Genomic DNA, 24,036 nt, shown 5'->3' with positions numbered 1-24,036 from the left:
TTCTAATACAGCCACTCATGCACTCATTATCCCCAGCCGGGACGCTTTGATTCAAACCATTTACAGTAACTCATCTTGTCTTTGTTATTTTGAAGAGCAAATACATTTGAAAAATGCAAATGACAAAAACTCAATTTTATATGAAAATGTTAACAGTTTGGTTTACTCTTCACTAATACATTTCAACAGGAAACTTCTACGGCTCGGGTTTTCCATTGGGCTTTGGGGGATAGCCTAAACACACAGATTTCTGGAGGGCTAACAAAATGCAGGCATTGCATATTCAACAGCTTTCCCAATACAAAATACATGGAGAAGACTGACAGACTTATATTGGTTTGACACTGCCTGAGCCAACTGGGTGATGGTGTACTTTGAACAGGGATGGGCAACTTGGGATGGGGATGGGGGGGCCACAAAAAATCTGAACTCCCGATGAGGGGCAGCAGTGTTTCGCGGGTCTACATACCAACTCTCAAACGTGGCGGTGAGGAATTAATCCGCGGGCCTACAAAAAGGGGGGAGAGGTCGCCAGTTTCCCATCCCTGACTTGACATAGGGTATTCAATTGCACAGCTAAAGAAAATAACTTGATCAGAAAAACAATTGAAGCAGTGATCAGGAAGAGATGTTGGAAATGAGGAAGCCGTACACTGTACACACATCAGTTTGGGACTTGCTCGTGTACATCTTTAACATGTATAATGCTGTTCTCAACCCTCCCACCTGTAATCAGCATGGGAGCTGCTGCTGCAAATTCCAAGGTACATGAGAATAAATTATATGACTTATTCAAAGGGTGAACCTTAAAAGGAGGGAATTGCTTTCTTCTATACATCAGCAAGGAAGTAGCTCCTTATACGAGTTAAGCTCAAGAGATTTACTTTGGAGGACAGGTGGATTTAGGATGGAGTGACTGATGAGAAAAAAAGCGTAGGGATAAGCAGGAAAGACAACAATGGAGGGTTGGAGGAGAGCGAAGAGGGGTGAAGTAGACACAGTGTGGGGGTGAAGAGAAGGCAAACCGAGTGAGAGAAAGTGACTGATCAGACCGAAGGTGAATGAGGTTATAGGGGACTGAAGCAGGGCAAAGTGACAAGAGAGTGACAAGCCCCTCTTTTCACAGTATGTCAGAGACCCGGAGCGTCACATAATAAAACACACCTGGCATATCCTCTCTCCACTTGGCTGAACGTGTGATTTCCCTGAAGCTCATATTTTTTGTTTGGCAGTAGTCCCAAGACAAAGCCCAAGTGGGGGGAAAGGAACATTGGGCCTTTGCTGTTCAACTTCTGGGAAAGAGCTAACATGACCGACGGACTGTCTTAGAGCTAGCTGCCTTAATTAAGACTTCCTGTCTCACTGATACAGCATGCCTCCAGGTACTCTCACATCTGAACACGCACTTACAGACCGATACTAAATATTGAATTAAAACAGTATGGATTAAAGCACAAACCATTCTATATTGCATCATACACATGCCAATGGTTTGACCTCTGGTTAATGTAGTGTACATTACTCAATGATGAGAATACAAGCTCTGGGCTAAATCCACTGCCCTATTGCTGACGACATTGCGCTTTTAATTCCCTAAAATATAAGAGCAGCCAATAAATAGCCATCACTAACCGGCTACCACCCGGTTACTCAACCCTGCACCTTAGAGGCTGCTGCCCTATATGCATAGAATGACTGGTCACTTTAATAATGGAACACCAGTCACTTTAATAATGTTTACATGCAGCTGTACTCATCTCATATGTATATACTGTATTCTATTCTACTGTATTTTAGTCAATGCCACTCCGACATTGCTCGTCCTAATATTTTATATATTTCCTAATTCCATTATTTTACGTGTGTATTGTTCTGAATTGTTTGATATTACTGCACTGTTGGAGCTAGGAACACACGCATTTCGCTACACCCACAATAACATCTGATAAATATGTGTATGTGACCAATAAAATTGGATTCGACTTAGATGCCATTGGCCCTGTTGCCAACTCATCCATTAAACAAAATCTCACATTATCACAAAATGTAAGATTATATTGCAAAGTATCTGAGCAATGGGAACTGGCAAAGAAACCACAAATCCAGAATGTTTTTAGTCAACGTCACAAGTGGAATAACCCTTTATTGAAAAAAAGCAGAGTGAAAAAAGGATAATGCACGACAAGATTAGCATACGTGTGATTTAAAACACTGTATGTCCTCAATGGTTCTGAACTGCTCCCTTTATGGTACGTTCTGTTTTGACATGAAACCCTTACTTTGCCATGGATTTATTGAAAGGGAAGAACTTTCACACAATAGGGAAAGAGATCCTAGAAAAACAGAGACACTGAAGTAGCAGCCACGGAAATAGAAGAGTACAGATCTGAAGTACTGTGTGTTATGCATTAAAAGCTGTACGGTTGAGGGCCTTTGTGTAAGGGTGTCATCAGTTCCAGCAATTTCGATGTTGCTGGCATATCTGTGAACTGATATACAGATGCCTCGACCAACATGTCAATGCACAGAGGGGTGAAAAGCTGACATCTGCCACCAGCCCAGTCAAAAGTAGAAAACCCCAGGGGGGGAGGGAGATAGAGCAAAGGGAGATAGAGCAGAAATAAAAGTAGCTTCTCTATAGTCATGCAATACAATACAGTACTTGCTACTTGGTGTGCTCTTGGTTAATATCATATAAGTCGCTGGCATCGAACATATGGTGTTAATAAAATAAAGAACGTTGGACAAAGATAGGAGATGGTAGATACTACTAAGTTCAGTTAATGTCCTTAGATAGAAATATGGATTAATGATGTATGATTTACTGGTACAATGAAAATAGTGGGGAACTGAGCCAAAATATTCTGAACAACCATTGTCTGTGTTCTATCAGATAATTTCCATTTTGTGTGCTGCCTGAACCAACAACCCTCTCTGTCCACTCCATTATTGTCCTTCTCCATGGTCCTTCTCCACTGGGATTGGTAATTGCAGTGGGTTCACTCTGGGTTACAGTCTGAGCAGATAATATCACCCTATCTGTTCCCTTCTCTCCTGACCTTTGGGGTGACAATGAGATGTCATCGCAGGTCACCTTCTCCATTTACAAATTCTCTTTCTGCTCAGACACTGATTGGCCACCAAGATGAGAAGGGACATAGCCTCGACCCGGTTTAGCTGCTCAATTGTCTCTTAAACTCTGAATGACGTGTGCACTGTACCTCATGTCTTTATGCAAGTTTAAATGTTTCAATTAAAAGTTAAATGTTTAAATGTTTAAAATGCACTTTTTGTATCACAAAAATGAACAGTGAACCCCTAAAAGACAAAACCCTTCCATTGAAAAAAGATAACTGGCAGTTATATAAATGTGCACCAGCATTATTTATTTTTGGAATGATTAAAGATTTGCATTTATATCTCTTACATAAAGGCTCATACACATATACAAGCATATGGTCATTACTGTCCTCTGCTGGTGACAAAGCCAGTTCTCAATTTTCACTACATTTACACAGCAAAAACAAAAGAAGACTAGGCCATCTATGAACGAGCTATGCTGAATGGCTGTGAAAGGTAATTTAAACTTAAACACTGCGTGCACTGCTGTGGCATTTCAAGAGCAACATTACAAACCATCACCAACACAGGTGGCACAGCAATCAGCGTAGGAAGCAAATGGAGGGCTGGGCGGAGAACGTCTCTCCTGACTCAACAGGCATAAAACCCTGATGTAATTTCTCTGTTTTATTAACTAGACGTCACACACACACACACACAGACGTCACACACACACACACACACATACACACACACACAAATGTAAGAATTTTTCATTGAAGTTGAAAGGAAACACTAATTGTAAAACATTTGGTGTGCGTAGGAGGTTTCAGCGGTGGGCAAGACACACACAATGACGGTGATACAGTACAATGAGAAACAACACCGTGCAGCCACCGCAGCACTCTCCTCTAATGTCTCACTGTGACTATCGGTCATTGTCAGCCAACGGAAGCAAAAGGTGAGCGGGACTATTTGGCTTGGTTTGACATGACCTGTGAACGCGTTCTACCTTTGGGTATGAGGAGTCAGAAACCATTCATAATGCAAAAGCATGCTTGAGACGGGACTTCAGAGAAACTCACATTTTGACACACGAATCATGTCGGGGGGGGGGGTAGTTTGATAAGTTCGCTCTTTGGGGCTGGTGTGGGCGTTCCAGCATGTTTGCAAGAGTGTGGGCGGGCAGGGGRAAAAAAAGAGGTTCTGAAGCGCTCTCGTGGACGAATTCATTATCTGCAACGTCCACATCGATACCACTGGAGCATGTGGATTTTGCTCCAAAAGCGTGGGTGGAGAGCACAGGGCAGTCATTACGCAGAGGCCCTCTTCGCAAACACTTACCTGTGCTGCTGCACTAACACTCATGAGTGGCTGAACTGCTCATCCATCCCGAAAATGGTACATTGTGTGGGCAGCCAGATCCTAAAGCACCAACGTGATCTGTAATATTACTGGAATGCCAGCTCTGCTAGCAGCCTAGTTTCCAAAACAGAAACACAAGATGAAAACATGAGGGATAACTCTGCCTACCTGCTAGGACCCTGTTGACAGAAGAATGGGTGGCCAGGCCAGGCTGGCCCCTCTCATGGTGGAAGATGCCAGCATATGGCAGATACTCAGGCAGTAGGAACCTCCTTGAAGAAAGAGAGAAGCATCACGTTATATAGAAATCACACAACAACTGACAGAGTTTACTCACCCCATAATTAAGATATGAGAAAATTGGAGACCATCTCTGTCGCGTAATAAGGGACTAAAAAGCACAGGTAAGTTTTTATAAAAGCCTTACCCGACTCTACAYTGTTGCACAAACTGATGAGGGTAGCCTAGTGTTTAGAGAGTTGGACTAGTAACCAAAAGGTTGCAAGATCGAATCCCCCGAGCTGACAAGGTAAAAATCTGTCGTTCTGCCCCTGAACAAGGCAGTTAACCCACTGTTCCTAGGCCGTCATTGAAAATAAGAATTTGTTTTTAACTGACTTGCCTAGTTAAATAAAGGTTCAAATAAATAATTTAAAAATTGTGCTGTATGATTGTGCTAATGCTCACCCCTGGTTTTGGGTAGACCGATTCAAATCAAACTTTAGCAAAAGTTGGAGAATATGTAAAACATTTCCTGTATACTAATCCTCGGGACACAGAGTCCCGTTATGTCATTGGCTGCTCATATCATTGGCCAAAAAACATCCATTGGAATATGAAGAGCCAATAAGTACAATGTATTCAGAGTCCAGGAGGACAAATGATGAGCTTGAATAGGTTGACTATTTTATGTTTTTGTTTTTCTGTTTCTTTTCTTTTTTTGTTGTTATGTATTTACAGTATTTACTGTATGCTGTGTGATGCTGTTTTTTTATTGTAGGGATGGCTGTTTTTGTTTGTTTGCTCTGCATTGTGTGTATTCCATCAGGGAAACCAGTGGAATCGCTTTAACGTGTTATCCCTTGGGTTGTACTCCGTGCACCTTTTTCCCAATAAAACAATCAATCAATTAATCATATCAGGGCCACCCACCGGGGAACAAATCTGCCAAGCGAGGGGGCAGACATACGAGCGTTGCGCGGAGCCCTGTGTCTGGCGCGATCACCGTTATCCCTGTGAAGACAGACAGACGGACAGAGAGGGAGATAACAGACAAACACATACAAAGAAAAATGAAAACCCTCTTAACTGAGCTTAACTGAGAGACCTGTGAGTAGCTGGACTCACTATATAGTGCAGGCTCACTTAAAAGTTTGATGTTAGCCTAACTTATTATTGGCTTGAGCTTGAGCCCCAGACCAAAGGGAGAAAGTTGCAGTACTGGTTGTGATCATCCAGCAGCCTCAAAAACCAAGCAGCCAAACAGAAACTCCAGAGAAGATTCGCAAAAGTTTGAAAATGATGCAATGCATAAAGATGGCTATTTATGGCTCCAATGTTTCTCCATTAACAGGTTTGAAAAACTGCTAGTAAGTGGGCCCCTTTTCACAACACAGTATAATCTAATCTGGACACATTCAAAGGAGGAAAAACAAAGGCTAAATATTTCCAGGCCAAGGAGACACTGTATAGAACCAGAACGGCATGTAGCCTAGCGGTTAAAGACCGTTGGGCCAGTAACCGAAAGGTAGCTCGTTCAGATCCCTGAGCAGACTAGGTGAAAAATCTGTCGACGTGCCCTTGACCAAGGCGCGTAACCCTAATGGCTCCTGTTTGTCGCTCTGAATAAGAGCATCTGCTAAAATGACTCCAATGTAAATATCTGACCTTGCAAAGGAAGACTGTGCCATTACAGGAACATTGGTTGCTGTAATTTATTCGCCGACCCCAGGAGGAGTTAAATATGCATCATATTTCCATCAGAGTAGAGTATCAGCTGAGAGGACGCGGCTTCTGTGTGATCCACTGGACGTTTCAAATTCAGAATTTGCTTTACACTTCTTGAAAACTGAGACAATGTGAAGGACGCGAGAGTGAGAAAACCCAACGAACGCGGAGCCTCTGAAAGTACTCTAATCGGAAAGCAGGCCGGAAATAGACATGCTTCCATAAATATACATTTCAATAACTGATATGAAATGTGCCAACACTCATATACCCTCAGCAATGAATTTCTAAGTCGGGCAGTCAGGTTGGCGGAATAATTCATGAACCAAATTGGTGAGGTCATATTTTGGCTTTGAAGATGCCCCATCTCACATCAGTCACCCAGAACTGTATTTTAATACCGGCAAAATGTTGTTTGCTCCCCACTGTAATGATACTCTGTGGCTGACTGGCCGTATAACTTCATTCTATGTATGACGCTCAAGTCTAAAGTAAACCTATTTTGCGGGCCATGTTATAAATGTCCAGTACATAATGTAATAGTTACCTGGTCGAGGAGGACTTCATAAACTTGCAAACAGACTAGGGATGAAACGGTTACCGGTTTCATGATAAACCACGGTAAAATCCCGCCGGTTGATATTAACGTTTCAAATTTTTATTGTCATTAAAACTGTGCTCGATTACCGCGGTTTGAAAAACTCACGGTAAATACTGTCAAGCATCAACCAAAGTTAGCAACAGTCTGACGCAGGCGCAGCATGCCACGTGGGTTTTGTTTTGTGTGAAAACATGGCGGAAGGCAGTGACGGCGCTCGGGAGATTTTTCAGCCTTCTAAGAGGACCAAATCTGAAGTGTGGTCGTATTTTGGGTTTTGCAAGAGTGTTGAGGGAAACTTAATCGAAGATGGTCACCCTGTCTGCAGAACATGCAGTGCCAGCGGGCACATCGTCTCCCCACGCAGATCACTACTTAAACCTGACAAAGTAAATATGCTGACATTTTTACATTTTACATTTCATTTCAATGAACAAAGATGCATCCATACAGGATGTTAGGCCAGCAGCACCTGATTTCTTTATGAAGGAGAGAATGGACATACAATCAGTGCTGTTCATTTGATTTGTTTACATATTTTGTGTTATTTTAATGTCAACACCTGCACATTGGATGTGTTTACATATGGTTGTATTGTTCTTACATGCACATTGCTTTACTTGTGTTGCTTTTACATGCACCTTTGATTTGCTTACTTAAGGTTGTGTTCATTAAAACCTGCACTAGGGAAACTTTTAACTCTCATGGCCACATGGTGTCATCTTTAATGTTATTATTTTAATGTTTATGCACACAAAACATGCATAGTGCTGCTCATTTTATTTGTTGTTTGTTGGTTTTCAATATAAAACTTGGTGAAATGATTTCAGTGCGTGCATCAGTACTTTCTGAACATTTCCAGCACATTTTAACAATACCGCGATAATACTGATACCCGTGATAATTTTGGTCACTATAATCGTGATATGACATTTTCATCTCTAAAACTACAAACAAAAAATGGGGACAAGGTGCACCCATAAGTAAGTTGAATAAATGTCCAGCCTCATTCTTCGCAAGCGAAGAAAACTAAATCATTTTGATGAATCCACAATTCCTTTAGGAAAGGAGATGAGAAGAAAGGAGAGCTAAGAAATGGCCTAGYGATAGCTGCTTTCCGTGGAAACAGGCCACAGTGTCACCGCTGCTCTCTCCTCTCTCTCGGATCAGCATGTTACGAAACAGGTCGAGGGTTTGGAAGAGAATTAGGCTACAGCTCTAAAATGATTTCCTCAGTACACCCCTTTAAAATACCAAGCGTTGTCGTTCTGTGCAGTTCTCAAGGGGAGCATAATTCCGATTCATCTATAGTCTGAGCCTGCTACTGCATGTTTTCACAGCACTGTAATCTAGGTTTACTTTCACTGTTTGCTGGTTCCATTACAGTGAGTGAATTCTTAACATCATTCCAAAAGCGCCATAGGGTTTTCCTGGCTATAAAGGCCATGTCTTTTCATTGTGCAACTGGCACAAGACCAGTTTAAAGAAAAAGTGAAAATTTGTCCTCAGTTATTCTGCACGTTAAAATATTTGATTTTGTGAAAAATCAAACAAAACACCTATCAATAGTGTGTATTGTGTTAAGAATTGTTTTTTAAATTATTTTTTWAAATCACCTGTATCATCCTGCTCCAGAAAGACCCCGCTCAGACAGTGCTGGTCGCACCAGCGCTATTGAAAAAATGATAATCTTATAAAGCCATCCGCGGTGCTTTATTGAGGAAAATAGACTGTTGCTATATTTCACTGTCACAATAGGGCTCCAGACTCCTCCCGATTTTTTTCGTTCAATAGAGATCCACTTGTCTACGTAGGCTAATTCATTTGGGGCTAATTCGCCAAGTGGAAAACAAAACACATTAGCTATATCGCTAACTGTAAATATGTCTCATAGTTAGCCGTGTAATTGCTCAATCTAACTGTAGATTGAATGTCCTAAAAACTTTCCAGCGGTACTAGCAGCAAAATGGCCAACGTGCACGAGGCTCCACATCTCAAAGACTTACTGTATCGCAAACTTTGTTTTTTAAGACGTGCCAATCGCTCATTACTGAGAGTTGAGAAACGTCATACCCCCAGAAATCTGAGACCCCCCTCTCACTTCAACTAACAACAACGTTGTGTCTGTGATGCATGGAGCCATACCCCATACTGTTAATTGCACTCACTATGGCTACAAAGTTTTCTGATCCACACCAATCATAAAACAATTGGCTAGCAGAAGCCTAAATCTAGAATGGGGGATAAGGGGATGTTGTCTTGTTATAATTCCCTGAATCCCATCAGGTTCAATAATGAACGAGAGGGTGGCAGCACATGTCTAATCTTGTCTGAAGAGAACAGACACTGTCTCCACTGATGTGGAGCTGACGCCACACCATGCAATGACCCAGTTATAACTAGCAACACTGGACCGTTTACATGCTCCAGGAAAATGTCCCAGCTGGTTTCCTGTGACTCGGAATCCAACCCAAAGGACAATAAAAGGCATTCTAAAATAGTTGATAGAGCGACGAATAACTTAGTTGTTCATTCTGACAAACAGTTCTTATCATTATAAATAATATGTCCTTAATTGCTGGAGAGGAATAGCACCAGGGGAATTCCTTTGACCTCATTCAGCCAAAGATGCTACAGTACAAAGTCTGCAGAGGCCCGAGAAGACTGATGCCCTCAAATAAGTCCTGGGAGCATTGAATGTTACAAATCACTGACCCTGGAGGATCATGGTCCTGCAAGCAACACCATCTCTCTGCACCATCACAAATTCAACCTTTGAGAGCCACGCATCAGGCATTCGATATGCAAGTTATTTTGGTAGGAGGGTTTTTCTGCTGCTGCTTTGTTAGACAGTCATTATGCATTCCAGATCATACAGAGGGTGTGTGGAGACATAATGGAGGGAATTAATTTATCTCACCCATTGGCAATGGTGCCTCCCCTCTGGGGACAGAAAAGCACAGCATTCCGCTATGGTATGGTTTCATGCAAATAATTCCATTAATAGTGCTTCTTGTGGAATAAATTTCCAAAGCTCTTGACAATTATAGGATGTTTCATCATAATGTGTTCCGTAAATGTCTTCATAAACAAGTGTCAAGGGATACAAAAAGGCATTGGATGTTGTAGGTTGAAGACGACTCACTCAAACTCCTCAAAGTCCGCCTCGTTGTTCTCAACGGAGGGGGAGGAGTTGCTTCCTGGGCTATCCGAGGTGGATGAGAGAGGCCGCAGTCGGCTCTGGTAGCGCAGTGATCGTTGGCGAATGCTGTCCCGCCGAGATAAGTACTGAATCATCCGCTGGGCGTAATATGCAGCAGGTGACAACCTATGAACACAGCAAGGACACACMASTAAAAGCAATGGTGATCAGATAACCCAGGAGGAATAGACAATAGAAATCTGACTTTATTGTGCTATCCCAGTCACGTTTTTTTTGTATGTACTGTGTAGATATGTATTATTTTTGAAGTGATRAATAAAAACGAGCAAACCAGGCAGAAAGCAGTGCTAATACCAGAAAAACCTGAACAAACCCAAGACCATGTATTGTCAGAGCCCAACAAACGGTAAAGATGGAGCAGGCTTCTTCTTTAAAAAAAAGAAAGTACATTTCCCTCTCTTTCATGCTTCAACTCTCAGGGCCATAGTTACAATGTGGTTCAATTACTGACTGATCCAAGTGGATAAGCCTTGAGCTGCACTCTGGTACCACAGCACTAAACCTACACAGGAAGGGCAGCTCAGAAGCTAACTGAACACAGAGTGCTCCCCATGTAAACAGAGCTGAATAAACACTAAGCTGAGATCCAGTGAGTTACACCACATTGGAAGACTATAGACCAGGGATGGGAAACTGATGGCCTATTTACCCTCTGAATTGCACGTATATAATCCATGTCTCAAGGCTTAAAAAGAATCATATTTAACCGGTCTCCTCCCCTTCATCTACACTGATTTAAGTGACATCAAGTGATTCACCTGGTCAGTCTGTGACATGTTCCTAATGTTTTGTACACTCAGTGTATATGTCTGCAATTAAAGCATTCTTGACAGTTTTTTTTTTATATATACAWAGAATAAAAACATATAAATGCAACATGTTGGTCCCATGTTTCATGAGCTGAAAATAAAAGATCCCAGACATTTTCCATACGCACAAAAAGCTTATTTCTCTCAAATTTTGTGCACACATTTGTTTACATCCCTGTTAGTGAGCATTCAATGCCACAGGCGTCTCATGTTTTGAGGGAGTGTGCAATTGGCATGCTGACTGCAGGAATGTCCACCAGAGCTGTTGCCGGAGAATTTAATGTYAACGTTAATTTCTCTACCATAAGCTACCTCCAACATTGTTTTARAGAATTTGGCAGTACGTCCAACCGGCCTCACAACCGCAGACCACATGTAACCACGCCAGCCAGGGACCTTTCACCTGCAGAATCATCACCCGGACAGCTGATGAAACTGTGGGTTTGCACAACCGAACAATTTCTGCACAAAATGTCAGAAACCGTCTCAGGGAAGCTCATCTGCGTGCTCGTCGTCCTCACCAGGGCCTTGACCAGACTGAACTTCAGCATCGTAACCCACTTCAGTGGGCAAATGTTCACCTTCGATGGCCACGCTGGAGTGTGCTCGATGGGTGAAACCCGGTTTCAACTGTACCGGGCAGACGGCAGATGGCAACATGGCGTTGTGTGGGTGAGCGGTTCGCTGATGTCATCGTTGTGAACGGGAACAGAGTGCCCCATGTTGGTGGTGTGGTTATGGTATGGGCAGGCATAAGCTACGGACAACAAACATAATTGCATTTTATCAATGGCAATATAAAATGCACAGAGATACCATGATGAGATTCTGAGGCCCATTGTTGTGCCATTCATCTGCCGCCATCACCTCATGTTTCAGCATAATGCGCGGTCACATGTCGCAAGGACCTGTACAGAATTCCTGGAAGCTGAAAATGACCAAGTTCTTCCATGGCATGTTTGGGATGCTATGGATCGACGTGTACGACCACGTGTTCCAGTTCCAGACAATATGCAGCAACTTCGCACAGCCATTGAAGAGGAGTGGGTCAACATTCCACAGGCCACAATCAACATCCTGATCAACTCTATGCGAAGGAGACGTGTCGCGCTGCATGAGGCAAAATGGTGGTCACACCAGGTACTGACTGGTTTTCTGATCCACGCCCGTACCTTTTTTTAAATTAAGGTATACAGATGCATGTATGTATTCCCAGTCATGTGAAATCCATAGATTAGGGCCTACTGAATGTATTTAAATTGACAGATTTTCTTATATGAAATGTAACTCAGTAAAATCTTTGAAATTGCATTTAGATTTTTGTTCAGTGTAAATACTAAACTATAAATTGTCTTCATCAGGCTTCGCTAAGCTGAGAACATTGTGTAGAAATTGTTTTAGAATCTGAAAGCGTCTATGGTATATCTACAGCCTAGTCAGAGTACCGACTAAGAGGAAAATGGATGTTAGATACTGTAAATAGCCTAAACTGGGCTAGGGCCACAGACTAGAGTGTTTAGATTGAAACCAACGTGTTGGTTTGAGTAAACAAAGCTCAAGAGTCAGAAGAGGTGAAGGCAGAGACATAGCTAAATCAGTAAAGTAAATATGTTAGTTTGTGCTGCTGACAGCAGACAAGGAGGTCTGGGACAGTCAATGTTGACACTCCACAAACATAAATAGATAAATCCATCCAAATGACATAACTAGGAGAAGATTAGGGTTTCGGGTTTTTCAAAAGCAAGATCCATCCATGCAATTATCACAAGTCAAGTTGTATGCACACCTCGGTCTAGCTTTCCCATTGATTGTTTTACAAGGGCTCAAGGAGCTTGCAAGACTTCGATATTAAGATCATGCTTTTTTGAAGTTATAGTGTAGCCTGCTATGCAATCCCTGCAGAGCTGTTCATGTCACAAATGAGTTTATCTGCCTGCACAATTACTTGAACAGCTGGAAAATCCTGAGTAACATTAATCAAAAAGTTATTGCATGGACATTCAATCATGTAACCAATATGCCCAGAGGGTCAGCAATTGGATTACAATGCAAAATACTGGATTGGAAACTAAAACAAGTACGGGGAAATAAATCAACACCTGGCAAGTATTAAAAGTGATCCTAAACTGACTCTACTAATGAGTTTGCCACATCTGCCATCAATTCCACTGAAGCTTTATGAATCTGACGTGACAGGGGTCAAACCTTCTCACAATGGCCAAAATAAAAGGAGGCAGGTTCCATTACAGGACAACATCTTTTGATAAGTGGATATTTCAACTCTGGAGTTTAGAATGCGCTGGGAAGAGAAGGTAGGAGGGTGCATCGTGTTCTTTTCTATGGAGGGTCCAGCACACCAGAGGTGAGAAGGAACAGCAGCGGACATGAATATCTATGAGGTCTGCCCACGAGGGAACGCTATCAACGACACTGTCAAGCTCTGAAACAGGTTAACAGCAGAGATGATTAGATTATGGACACTATCTACTCTTAATGTAGTTCTTTCCTGGCTGCAAGCTATACAGGCAAATTACAAATGACAAGGCACCTACAAAGTTCCACTAGCTTTCTCACAATGTTCAACGGGAAATTATTTGAGTTGATTCCCTAGAAAAGGCTTTCTAGGAACTGGCCATATAAAGACCCATTTTCACCTCAGATACTCAAATCAAATCGAATTTTATTTTGTCACATGCGCCGAATACAACAGGTATAGATCTTATTGTGAAATGATTACTTCACTCTATTTTCTTAACTGCTTTGTTGGTTAAGAAAATATTTAATAAATAAACTACAGTAAAAAAAGTACAAAAAATAACAAATAACAATAATGGGGGGGGTACCGGTACCAAGTCAGTGTGTGGGGGTACAGGTTAGTCAAGGTAATTTGTACATGTATGTAGGGGTAAAGTGACTATGCATAGATAATAAACAGCGAGTAGCAGCATAGTAGCAGTGATCTGGGGACCCATGCCAAATCTGTCTCCTGAGGAGGAAAAGGGGTTGTCCTCTTCACRACTTTCTTGGTGCGTTTGGTGATGTGGACACCAAGGAACTTCAAACTCTCGACCTGCTCCACTACAGCCCCGTCGATGAGAATGGSCGCGTGTTCGGCCCTCCTTTTCCTGTAGTCCACGATCAGCTCCTTTGCCTTGCTCACGTTGAGGGAAAGGTTGTTGTCCTGGCACCACACTGCCACCTCCCTATAGGCTGTCTCATCATTGTCGGTGATCATGCCTACCACCGTTACGTCGTCAGCAAACTTAATGTTGGAGTCGTGCTTGGCCATGCAGTCATGGGTGAACAGGGAGTACAGGAGGGGACTAAGCACACACCCCTGATGGGCCCCCGTGTTGAGGATCAGCGTGGCAGATGTGTTGTTGCCTACCCTTACCACCTGGGGGCGGCCCTTCCAGGATCCAGTTGCACAGGGAAGGCTTTAGTCCCAGGGTCCTTAGCTTAGTGATGAGCATTGTGGGCACTATGGTGCTGAATGCTGAGCTGTAGTCAAACAGCATTCTCACATAGGTGTTCCTTTTGTCCAGGTGGGAAAGAGCAGTGTGGAGTGCGATTGAGATTGTGTCATCTGTRGATCTGTTTCAACGGTATGCGAATTGGAGTTGGTCTAGTGTTTCCGGGATGATGGTGTTGATGTGAGCCATGACTAGCCTTTCAAAGCACTTCATGGCTACCGACGTGAGTGCTACGGGGCCATAGCCATTTAGGCAGGTTACCTTCGCTTTCTTGTGCACAGGGACTATGGTGGTCTGCTTGAAACATGTAGGTAATTACAGACTCGGTCAGGGAGAGGTTGAAAATGTCAATGAAGACACTTGCCAGTTGGTCCGCGCATGCAAGTACATGTCTTGGTAATCCGTCTGGCCCCTCGGCCTTGTGAATGTTGATATGATTAAAGATCTTGCTCATATTGGCTACGGAGAGCGTGATCACACAGTTGTCCGGAACAGCTGGTGCTCTCATTCATGCATGCTTCAGTGTTGCTTGCTTCGAAGCAAGCATAAAAAGGCATTTAGCCCATCTGGTAGGCTCGCGTCACTGGAAAGTTCGCGGCTGGGTTTCCCTTTGTATTCCCTAATAGTTTGCAAGCCCTACCATATCCGACGAGTGTCAGAGGCGGTGTAGTTGATTCAATCTTAGTCCTGTATTGATGCTTTGCCTGTTTGATGGTTTGTCTGAGGGCATAGCGGGATTTCTTATAAGCGTCAGGTTTTGTGTCCCGCTCCTTGAAAGCGGCAGATCTAGCCTTTAGCTTGGTGCGGATGTTGCCTGTAATCCATGGCTTCTGGTTGGGATATGTACGTACGGTCACTGTGGGGACGATGTCAGCGATGCACTTATTGATGAATCCCGGAACATATTCCAGTCTGTGCTAGCAAAACAGTCCTGTAGCATAGCATCTGCTTCATCTGACCACTTCCGTATTGATCGAGTCACTGGTACTCCCTGCTTTAGTTTTTGCTTGTAAGCAGCAATCGGGAGGATAGAATTATGGTCAGATCTTCCAAATGGAGGGAGAAGCAGAACTGTATATGCATCTCTTTGTGTAGAGTAAAGGTGTCTAGAGTTTTTTTCCCTCTGGTTGCACATTTAACATGCTGGTAGAAATTAGGTAAAAAGGATTTAAGTTTGCCTGCAATAAAGTCCCCGGCCACTAGGAGTGTCGCTTATGGATGAGTATTTTCTTGTTTGCTTATGGCCTTATACAACTCGTTGAGTGCGGTCTTAGTGCCAGCGTCGGTTTGTGGTGGTAAATAGACGGCTACGAATAATATAGATGAGAATTCTCTTGGTACATAGTGTGGTCTACAGCTTATCATGGGGTACTCTACCTCAGGCGAGCAATACCTCGAGACTACCTTAATAATAAYCACGCACCAGCTGTTATTGACAAATAGACACACACCCCCACCCCTCGTCTTACCGGACGTAGCTGTTCTGTCCTGCCGATGCACGGAAAACCCAGCCAGCTGTATATTATCCATGTCATCTTTCAGCCATGACTCGGTGAAACATAAGATATTTCAGTTTAATGTCCCGTTGCTAGGATAGTCTCGAACGGACCTCATGCAGTTTATTCTCCAGTGATTGCACATTGGCCAATAAAAGGGATGGTAGAGGCGGGTTACCCACTCGTCGACGAATTCTCACAAGGCACCCTGATCTCCACCCCCTGTATTTCCTTATTTTCTTAATGCGAATGAAGGGGATTTGGGACTTATCTGGGAGCAGCATTATATCCTTCGCATCACACTCATTAAATGAAAAAGCTTCATTCAGTTCAAGGTGAGTAATTGCTGTTCTGATATCCAGATGCTCTTTTCGGTCATAAGAGCCGGGAGCAGCAACATTATGTACAAAATAAGTTGCAAACAAAGCGGAAAAACACAATTGGTTAGGAGCCCGTAAAAACGGCAGCAATCCCCTCGGGCGCAATTCTGTTTTTTCAGCGGTCTCAATGCATTGTATTGGATGGTTGCCAGCATGTAAGAAAATGTTCATGGTCAGAACATATAGGAAATGTCTTCAAGTGGGAACTATGTGTAACTGTTACTCTTGCAGATAGGCCGAGGCTACTTCTTACTCTTAAATGTTTGATGATATTAAAAATGGAAGAGGAACTAGATTTGGATTTTAAAATTAGAAAACCTTTAACGGATCCTTACATTCAGTCTACACGCCTTTTAACTTTTGGGAAATTCTGATTGTTGGCTGAGGAACTCTTCACTGAGAAATGTGGTTGTTTTTTTATGATTGTATTTTCTATTTTCTATGCTCCTATGGTTGTGTAAGTGTTTGTCATGCGCGTTGGTTTTAATGGCACTCCGCCCTTTCCTAAATAAAGTTACAATAAATAAATGGGAGAGAATAACGAGGTGGGAGGGAAGTGTCAGTGCTATCCTCACCACTAGAAAGGGTGTTAAGCCTTCAATATCACAGGTCAAAGAAAATGACGACAGAGAGTGAGGAGCCAATTGTCAAGTGTCCACTCTCTCCCAAAAGTTGGTTGTACTGATCATTATGTCCCTGCTCTGGGCCACACATTGATTTTCAATATTGCACCTTGGTTCCTAAGCAGAGCAGCTCTGTCCCTAGATGAATGTGTTTTTATTGAGAGGACTAGGCCTTACTCTCAACCTCACAAGATTACCACCTCGGCACTCTGCTGGCAGTCAATCCAAGAAACTAAATTGAGAATCTCCAGGCTCAGCGCAATTCATCACTCTTCAGCAAGACAGTGTTAGAAAGGTAGGAAACAGATAGATAGTGATAACGTCACCACTTCACTCAGAGGTCCAGGAAACATGTTGTCTAGGCCTGCAATGTATGAAAATGTATTACCATGAAAAGACCATGTTCTATTTCCATTTACAGTGCAATCGGAAAGTATTCAGATCCTTTGACTTGTTCCACATTTTGTTTCGCTACAGCCTTATTCTAAAATGAATTAAAAAACATTTTAAATCCTCAGAAATTTACACACAATACCCCATAATAACAAAGTGAAATTTATTCAAACTAAAAACAGAAATTGCTTATTTACACAAGTACTCAGACCCTGTCCTATGAGACTTGAAATTGAGCTCATGTGCATCCTGTTTCCATTCATCATCCTTGAGATTTTACAACAACTTGATTGGAGTCCACCTGTGGTAAATTCAATTGATTGGACATGATTTGGAAAGGCACACAAATCACATTTTATTGGTCACATACACATGGTTAGCAGATGTTATTTCGAGTGTAGCGAAATGCTTGTGCTTCTAGTTCCGACAGTGCAAAAAAATAAAAACATCTAACAAGTACTATCTAATAATTCCACAACAGATACCTAATACACACAAATCTAAGTAAAGGAATGTAATAAGAATATATAAATATAAATATATGGATGAACAATGACAGAGCGGCATACGCTAAGATGCAATAGATAGTATAGAATACAATATATACATGAGATGAGTAATACAAGATATGTAAACATTATTAAAGTGGCATTATTAAAGTGACTAGTGATCCATTTATTAAAGTGGCCAATGATTTAAAGTCTGTATGTAGGCAGTAGCCTCTGTGCTAGTGATGGCTATTTAACAGTCTGATGGCCTTGAGATAGCTGCTTTTCAGCCTCTGGAGAGCCCTGGAGAGCCCTGCGGTTGTGGGCTGTGCACTTGTCATACCAGGCAGTGATACAGCCCGACAGGATGCTCTCAATTGTGCATCTGTAAAAGTTTGTGAGGGTTTTAGGTGACAAGCCAAATTTCTTCAGCCTCCTGAGGTTGAAGAGGCGGTGTTGCGCCTTCTTCACCACACGATCTTTGTGGGTGGACCATTTCAGTTTGTCAGTGATATGTACTCCGAGGAACTTAAAACTTTCCACCTTCTCTATTGCTGTCCCGTCGATGTGGATAGGGGGGTGCTCCCTCTGCTGTTTCCTGAAGACCACGATCATCTCCTTTGTTTTATTGACGTTGAGTGAGAGGTTATTTTCCTGACATCACACTCTGAGAGCCCTCACCTCCTCCCTGTAGGCTGTCTCGTCATTGTTGGTAATCAAGCCTACTACTGTTGTGTCATCGGGAAACTTGATGATTGAGTTTGAGGTGTGCTTGGGTGAACAGGGAGTACAGGAGGGGGCTGAGCACCCACCCTTGTAGAGCCCCAGTGTTGAGGATCAGCAAAGTGGAGATGTTGTTTCCTACCTTCACCACTTGGGAGCGGCCCATCGGGAAGTTCTGGACCCAATTGCAGAGGGCGGGGTTGAGACCRAGGGCCTCAAGCTTAATGATGAGCTTGGAGGGTACTATGGTGTTGAATGCTGAGCTGTAGTCAATGAACAGCATTCTTACATAGTTATTCCTCTTGTCCAGAAGGGATACGGCAGTGTGCAGTGTGATGGCGATTGCACACCTGTCTATATAAAAGGTCCCACAGTTGACAGTGCATGTCAGAGCAAAAACCAAGCCATAAGGTCGAAGGAATTGTCCGTAGAGCTCTGAGACAGGATTGTGTTGAGGCACAGATCTGGGGAAGGGTACCAAAAAATGTCAGCAGCATTGAAGGTCCCCAAGAACAAAGTGGCCTCCATAATTTTTAAATAGAAGAAGTTTGGAACCACCAAGACTCTTCTTAGAGCTGGCTGCCCGGCCAACCTGAGCAGTAGGGGTAGAAGGGCCTTGGTCAGGGAGGTGATCAAGAACCCGAAGGTCACTGACAGAGCTCCAGAGTTCCTCTGTGGAGATTGAAGAACCTTCCAGAAGGACAACCATCTCTGCAGCACTCCACCAATCAGGCCTATATGGTAGAGTGGCCAGACGGAAGCCACTCCTCAGTAAAAGGCACACAATAGCTCGCTTGGAGTTTTTCAAATGGCCCCTAAAGGACTCTGACCATGAGAAACATCTCTGGTCTGATGAAACCAAGATTTAATTCTTTGGCCTGAATGCCAAGGGTCACGTCTGGAGGAAACCTGGCACCATCCCTACGGTGAAGCATGGTGGTGGCAGCATCATGCTGTGGGGATGTTTTTCAGCAGACGGGACTGGGAGACTAGTCAGGATTGAGGTAAAGATGAACGGAGCAAAGTACAGAGAGATCCTTGATGAAAACCTGCTCCAGAGCGCTCAGGACCTCAGACTGGAGCGAAGGTTCACCTTCCAACAGGACAACAACCCTAAGCACACAGCCAAGTAACCCATGAGTGGCTTCGGGACAAGTCTCTAAATGTCCTTGAACCCGATCGAACACCTTTGGAGAGATCTGAAAAAGCTATGCAACGCTCCCAATCCAACCTAACAGAGCTTGAGAGGATCTGCAGAGAAGAATGTGAAAAAATCCCCAAATACAGGTGTTCCAAGCTTGTAGCGTCATACCCAAGAAGACTCAAGGCTGTAACAGCTGCCAAAGGTGCTTCAACAAAGTACTGAGTAAAGGGTCTGAATACTTCTGCAAATGTGATATTTCAGTTTTATAGTTCTAATACATTTGCAAAAATGTCTAAAAACCTGTTTTTGCTTTGTCATTATGGGGTATTGTGTGTAGATTGATGAGGGGAAAAAAACAATGATACAATTTTAGAATAAGGCTATATTGCAACGAAATGTAGAAAAAGTCAAGCGGTCTGAATATTTTCCGAATGCACCTTATATTTGACGACGACCATGTCCAATTCCATTTATAGCAGTGATAATGTATTTCAAAGAACTGCATGCATTAGAATAAGTCAATATATGCCACACAGCTTGACTACTGGCAGATGTTGAGGGCAGTGACCTTTGACAATACTTAACGTGAGCATCATATGCTTGAGGCGATACTGTCTAGTTCGTCTCACAGTATATAATGTTCAATGCTATCACATACTGTCGCCCGAGAACCACACAGAGACAAGTGTGCACAGGTTGGAGAAATGGTAGTCTCGCGTATGCATTACTCCAAAAACCTTGTCATGCATTCTTTGGAGGTCTGAAGAATTTTGTATTAGCCGTAAACAGTTTGAATGGTCCGCTGGCATCCAGCGGCTACATTTTTGTTTCATGTTACATTCCAAGGACCCTCCCCCGCATGACTGTTGAAGGAGTGCTGTGTCTTAAGATCCGCCCAAGCAAGGCATTTGATTGGTTTTAGACCAGGTCTCCATCCCCGTTTAGCTAATTTAGGCCAGACTTCACCAGGCTTCCGGATTAGGGAAGCCTAGTTCTCTACGAGGCTAGTGAAATGATGTTTACATTGGAAACATTTGCCATTTGTTTGCTGGCTTGTCTGCACCTGTTCGAGCACTACACCGAGTTCCGTAGGGCCGAACTGAAAATGTGTCATACTTCCTTGCCATCAAAATTTGCCATAAATTGTGCCCTATCCATTGTTTTTGAAATTGTCGATACACACTGTGTCTCCCTTATGTGTTTGGTGATTGTTAGACAGAGGACAGAGTGAAGAGACTGTATRAATGTAGGTCCAATATAATTTCTGCAGAGTTTCTATTTGGTTTTAGTCATGTTATTTTATTTACTTATTTTTACTCAAACCACCCGAGGGAAAATCAACTGTATGTTTGACACCAATGTGTTTGACTTATTGAAGTGGCTATTTATTGTTGGTTCTTGTAATGAATGCTACATGCTAATCTAGTATGCTTGGCTGGTTAAAAAAWATATATTCTTATGAATTACATATTACAAGTAAATCATCAATAGCCCTGACCACTTGCCACAAGACTCACCTGGCAGGATCTGGATAAATGGGATGGTCCCGGGAGCCAGATATGTCATACCGAGACTGCGACATATGAGATGACTCCAAAAGTCTCCTATGAAAGAGAAACAGAGCAAAAGGGATGGTTAGGTGTAAGGAAAACACCACCAACAAAGCTATTGTACATGTTGTTGTTTAATGATGAGCCCAAATCATTTCCATATTCATTATCACCAACTAGTCTAAACTGCTTTCCAGTGAAAAAAATGAGCCATTTCTGTGACTGATGCAACCAAACAATGTTTCTCTCCTATCTCGCTACTTTTCAGAGGTATAATTAAGAGAATGGATACCTCCACAATTAACACAAACACACCATAGAGACCCTACATATCAGGTGCTTCTTTTTGGGTGACAACCAATGGATACGAATGTCTCCTAGCTCTTTTTAATTCTTGATAATAGTTAACCCACTATTCCTAGGTCGTCATTGTAAATAATAATTTGTTCTTAACTGACTTGCCTGGTTAAATAAAATAAAAAAATACGAAATTAAATTGAAAAAATAACCACCAGAGTCCAGGGACAGGTGATTTGGAGGTTAGATTTAGGATGGGAGTCAATGCACTACAGTCCAATCTATTATACTTGATAATGCCAATAAAACATCTGACGACGTTCTGAACCTTTATCGAGACCCAGTATTCCCACACTAGGAATGTTGCCAGACGATGCAAAGACCATGAAAAATGGCTACATTTCAATTCACGACTTGCATTCAGCTCTCATTAGCTCTAGCTCTTATTTTTGGATGAAACTGGATGTTTCAGAGAAAGATTGGCTTTAGGTTATGTTTTTCAGGCCATTCATCTGAAACGCTTGAAATAGAGTCAGATTCCTGACAAAACTAACATTTTGAAGTCAGCATGGTGTTAAAGGTGAATATAGAGAAGCTCAGGGACGTGTGTGTGGCAAAGGAGAGACACCACGTGACAATTTCAAATCTTGAATTTGACATTTTTGGGACCCATAAGACAAAGACAAAAAGCAACTCCGAAATAGACAGTCTATTAATCCAAATATGGAAGTGCGGCAATCATTTATTCAGATTTAGAATGCTACATTTTTAATTGTTGGATTCAAAACTTGTTTTAAAACAGCACATRTGCAGTGCAGACTATTTCAAGTGACTGGCCAGCCCGCTAGCCCAACAGTGTCAACATTGAAACCATTTAGAATAATATACAGTGTGGCTGACATGTTAATGAGACTGAACATGCAGTTCCCATCCTCCTGCTTTAATCCTTACCCCAAAGTCACAAAACAACGTGCTCATTACTGTGAGGACTACAATGGCCAAATTACCGGAATAACTCAAAGCATTCCCTTCCTTGAGATTCACATTTATCTACATCTTCGTCTTGGAGCAGAGTCTTTTTAACCATCATTTTGGTCAATTAAAAAGTATCATTAAAGTCCTAAGGGACGTTCATTTGCTCATTATCGACAGCACATCAAGTAAAAAAATAGTGATCTGAAATGTCACAGCCCTGTGTAACAACCCATTAAATTGGTCCAGTCTTTCACTGATCCAGGACTTGAATGCCATTTCTATAGAGGATGGTGAGACAACTAATAAAACCATGGCCTTTATACTTCAGAGGCTTTAAGGTAAGCAAAAAAATCCCTAAATATGTCATTGTTAGATTAGAACTTTTTTTATAAATGTATACCTCAACTGCTCTAGTCATTTGGGCTCAAAACAAGTCAGAAAATGTCTTAGAATACAGTAGCCAACACCTCTCCTTGAAAAAGCAATTACTGCAATAAATAATACAGCCCAATATAAGCCTAGGCCTATTCATTTTGTTAAATCACTTTTAAATCTGCTACATCAATGCTTTTCCCAAATGAGGTAACTTCAGAATGTGGACACAAAAGAAAGAACCCATTGAGCCATTGTGCCCAGCTTGGCTAGACAACACAAAGTAGCCTGAAGCTCTAACATCATTATTATAGTCACATAAAACCTTGAACATATTCCATTTAGGGTGACCTGCAGCTGTGAGTCTATGAGATAGACTGGAATCTAAAAGAGATGTGAACAAAACAGAGAACCAAACTTCAGTTTGGTCATTTGCTTTCCAGACACTTCTTGACAGCCTACAGATTAGACCCAATGCTTTGGCCTCGTGTCAGACAAAGTAGAGCAACACCCTCGGACTACTGGAGAGCTCTCCATGCAACAAGCCCCAGCATTAGGCTAGATAATGAGGGGTTGGGCAGGACGGGTAACTTCACATTGTTAAAGTTCACGACCCTGCCCTTGAAACAGAGGCTAATTGCAGCCTTCCAGGGCACAGGGGATGGATTGGGATTGATGCAAGACGGAAAATGAGAGAGGGTGAAAAAACTATGACCGTGTGTGTTTTCAATGACTGTAGCAAAATGTTATGCAAATATTAGGTTATTTAACTTTTTCCATTTCAGTTTTCACGAGAATAGGCATTACTTTCTTGCCTGGCTAAGCAAACTCTTTGCTCCAGCCAAATGCTATGCCTGGATCTGTCTGGATCTGAGTACCTTCCCGATGATTTGTAGAATGAAAATCCATTCTCGACCATCTGATTGGTCCCAGAAACGGATGGGTTGGGCCAGAGCCAGAACACACGTGGGTAAAGTTCATGTGTCATTGTCTTTGATACACGGATTGGTTTTAGATTATCCAATCGCTGATGACTTTGTTTTGTACAACACACACATCATTTTGACGTCAGCACAAACGACTGAACTATGTGGCGAACAATAGGGCAGCGGAAGAATTC

At 42.4% G+C, this 24,036-nt stretch overlaps 1 protein-coding gene across 6 annotated transcripts in view; it reads right to left on the bottom strand.

Annotated features, from left to right (window-relative positions):
- The window catches only part of LOC111969216 (activating molecule in BECN1-regulated autophagy protein 1B), a 101,648-nt gene that overhangs the window by 60,232 nt on the left and 17,380 nt on the right, over positions 1-24,036 (bottom strand). For 4 of the 6 annotated variants that reach the window (XM_023995213.1, XM_023995215.1, XM_023995214.1 and 1 more), the window contains exons 8-11: positions 21,240-21,326; positions 10,116-10,298; positions 5,578-5,658; positions 4,594-4,697 (exon numbers count right to left, since the gene is read on the bottom strand). In XM_023995213.1, the coding sequence (XP_023850981.1) occupies positions 4,594-4,697; positions 5,578-5,658; positions 10,116-10,298; positions 21,240-21,326 (455 nt within the window). The remainder of the gene's footprint in view (positions 1-4,593; positions 4,698-5,577; positions 5,659-10,115; positions 10,299-21,239; positions 21,327-24,036) is intronic. The other 2 variants (XM_023995216.1, XM_023995218.1) reach the window with 1 other exon arrangement.

The sequence above is a fragment of the Salvelinus sp. IW2-2015 genome, linkage group LG10 (genome assembly GCF_002910315.2).
Source record: "Salvelinus sp. IW2-2015 linkage group LG10, ASM291031v2, whole genome shotgun sequence".
NCBI classification, from domain to species: Eukaryota; Metazoa; Chordata; class Actinopteri; order Salmoniformes; family Salmonidae; genus Salvelinus; species Salvelinus sp. IW2-2015.
The sequence above is the reverse complement of the archived record's forward strand: the minus strand, read 5'-3'. Positions and strand labels throughout refer to the sequence as shown.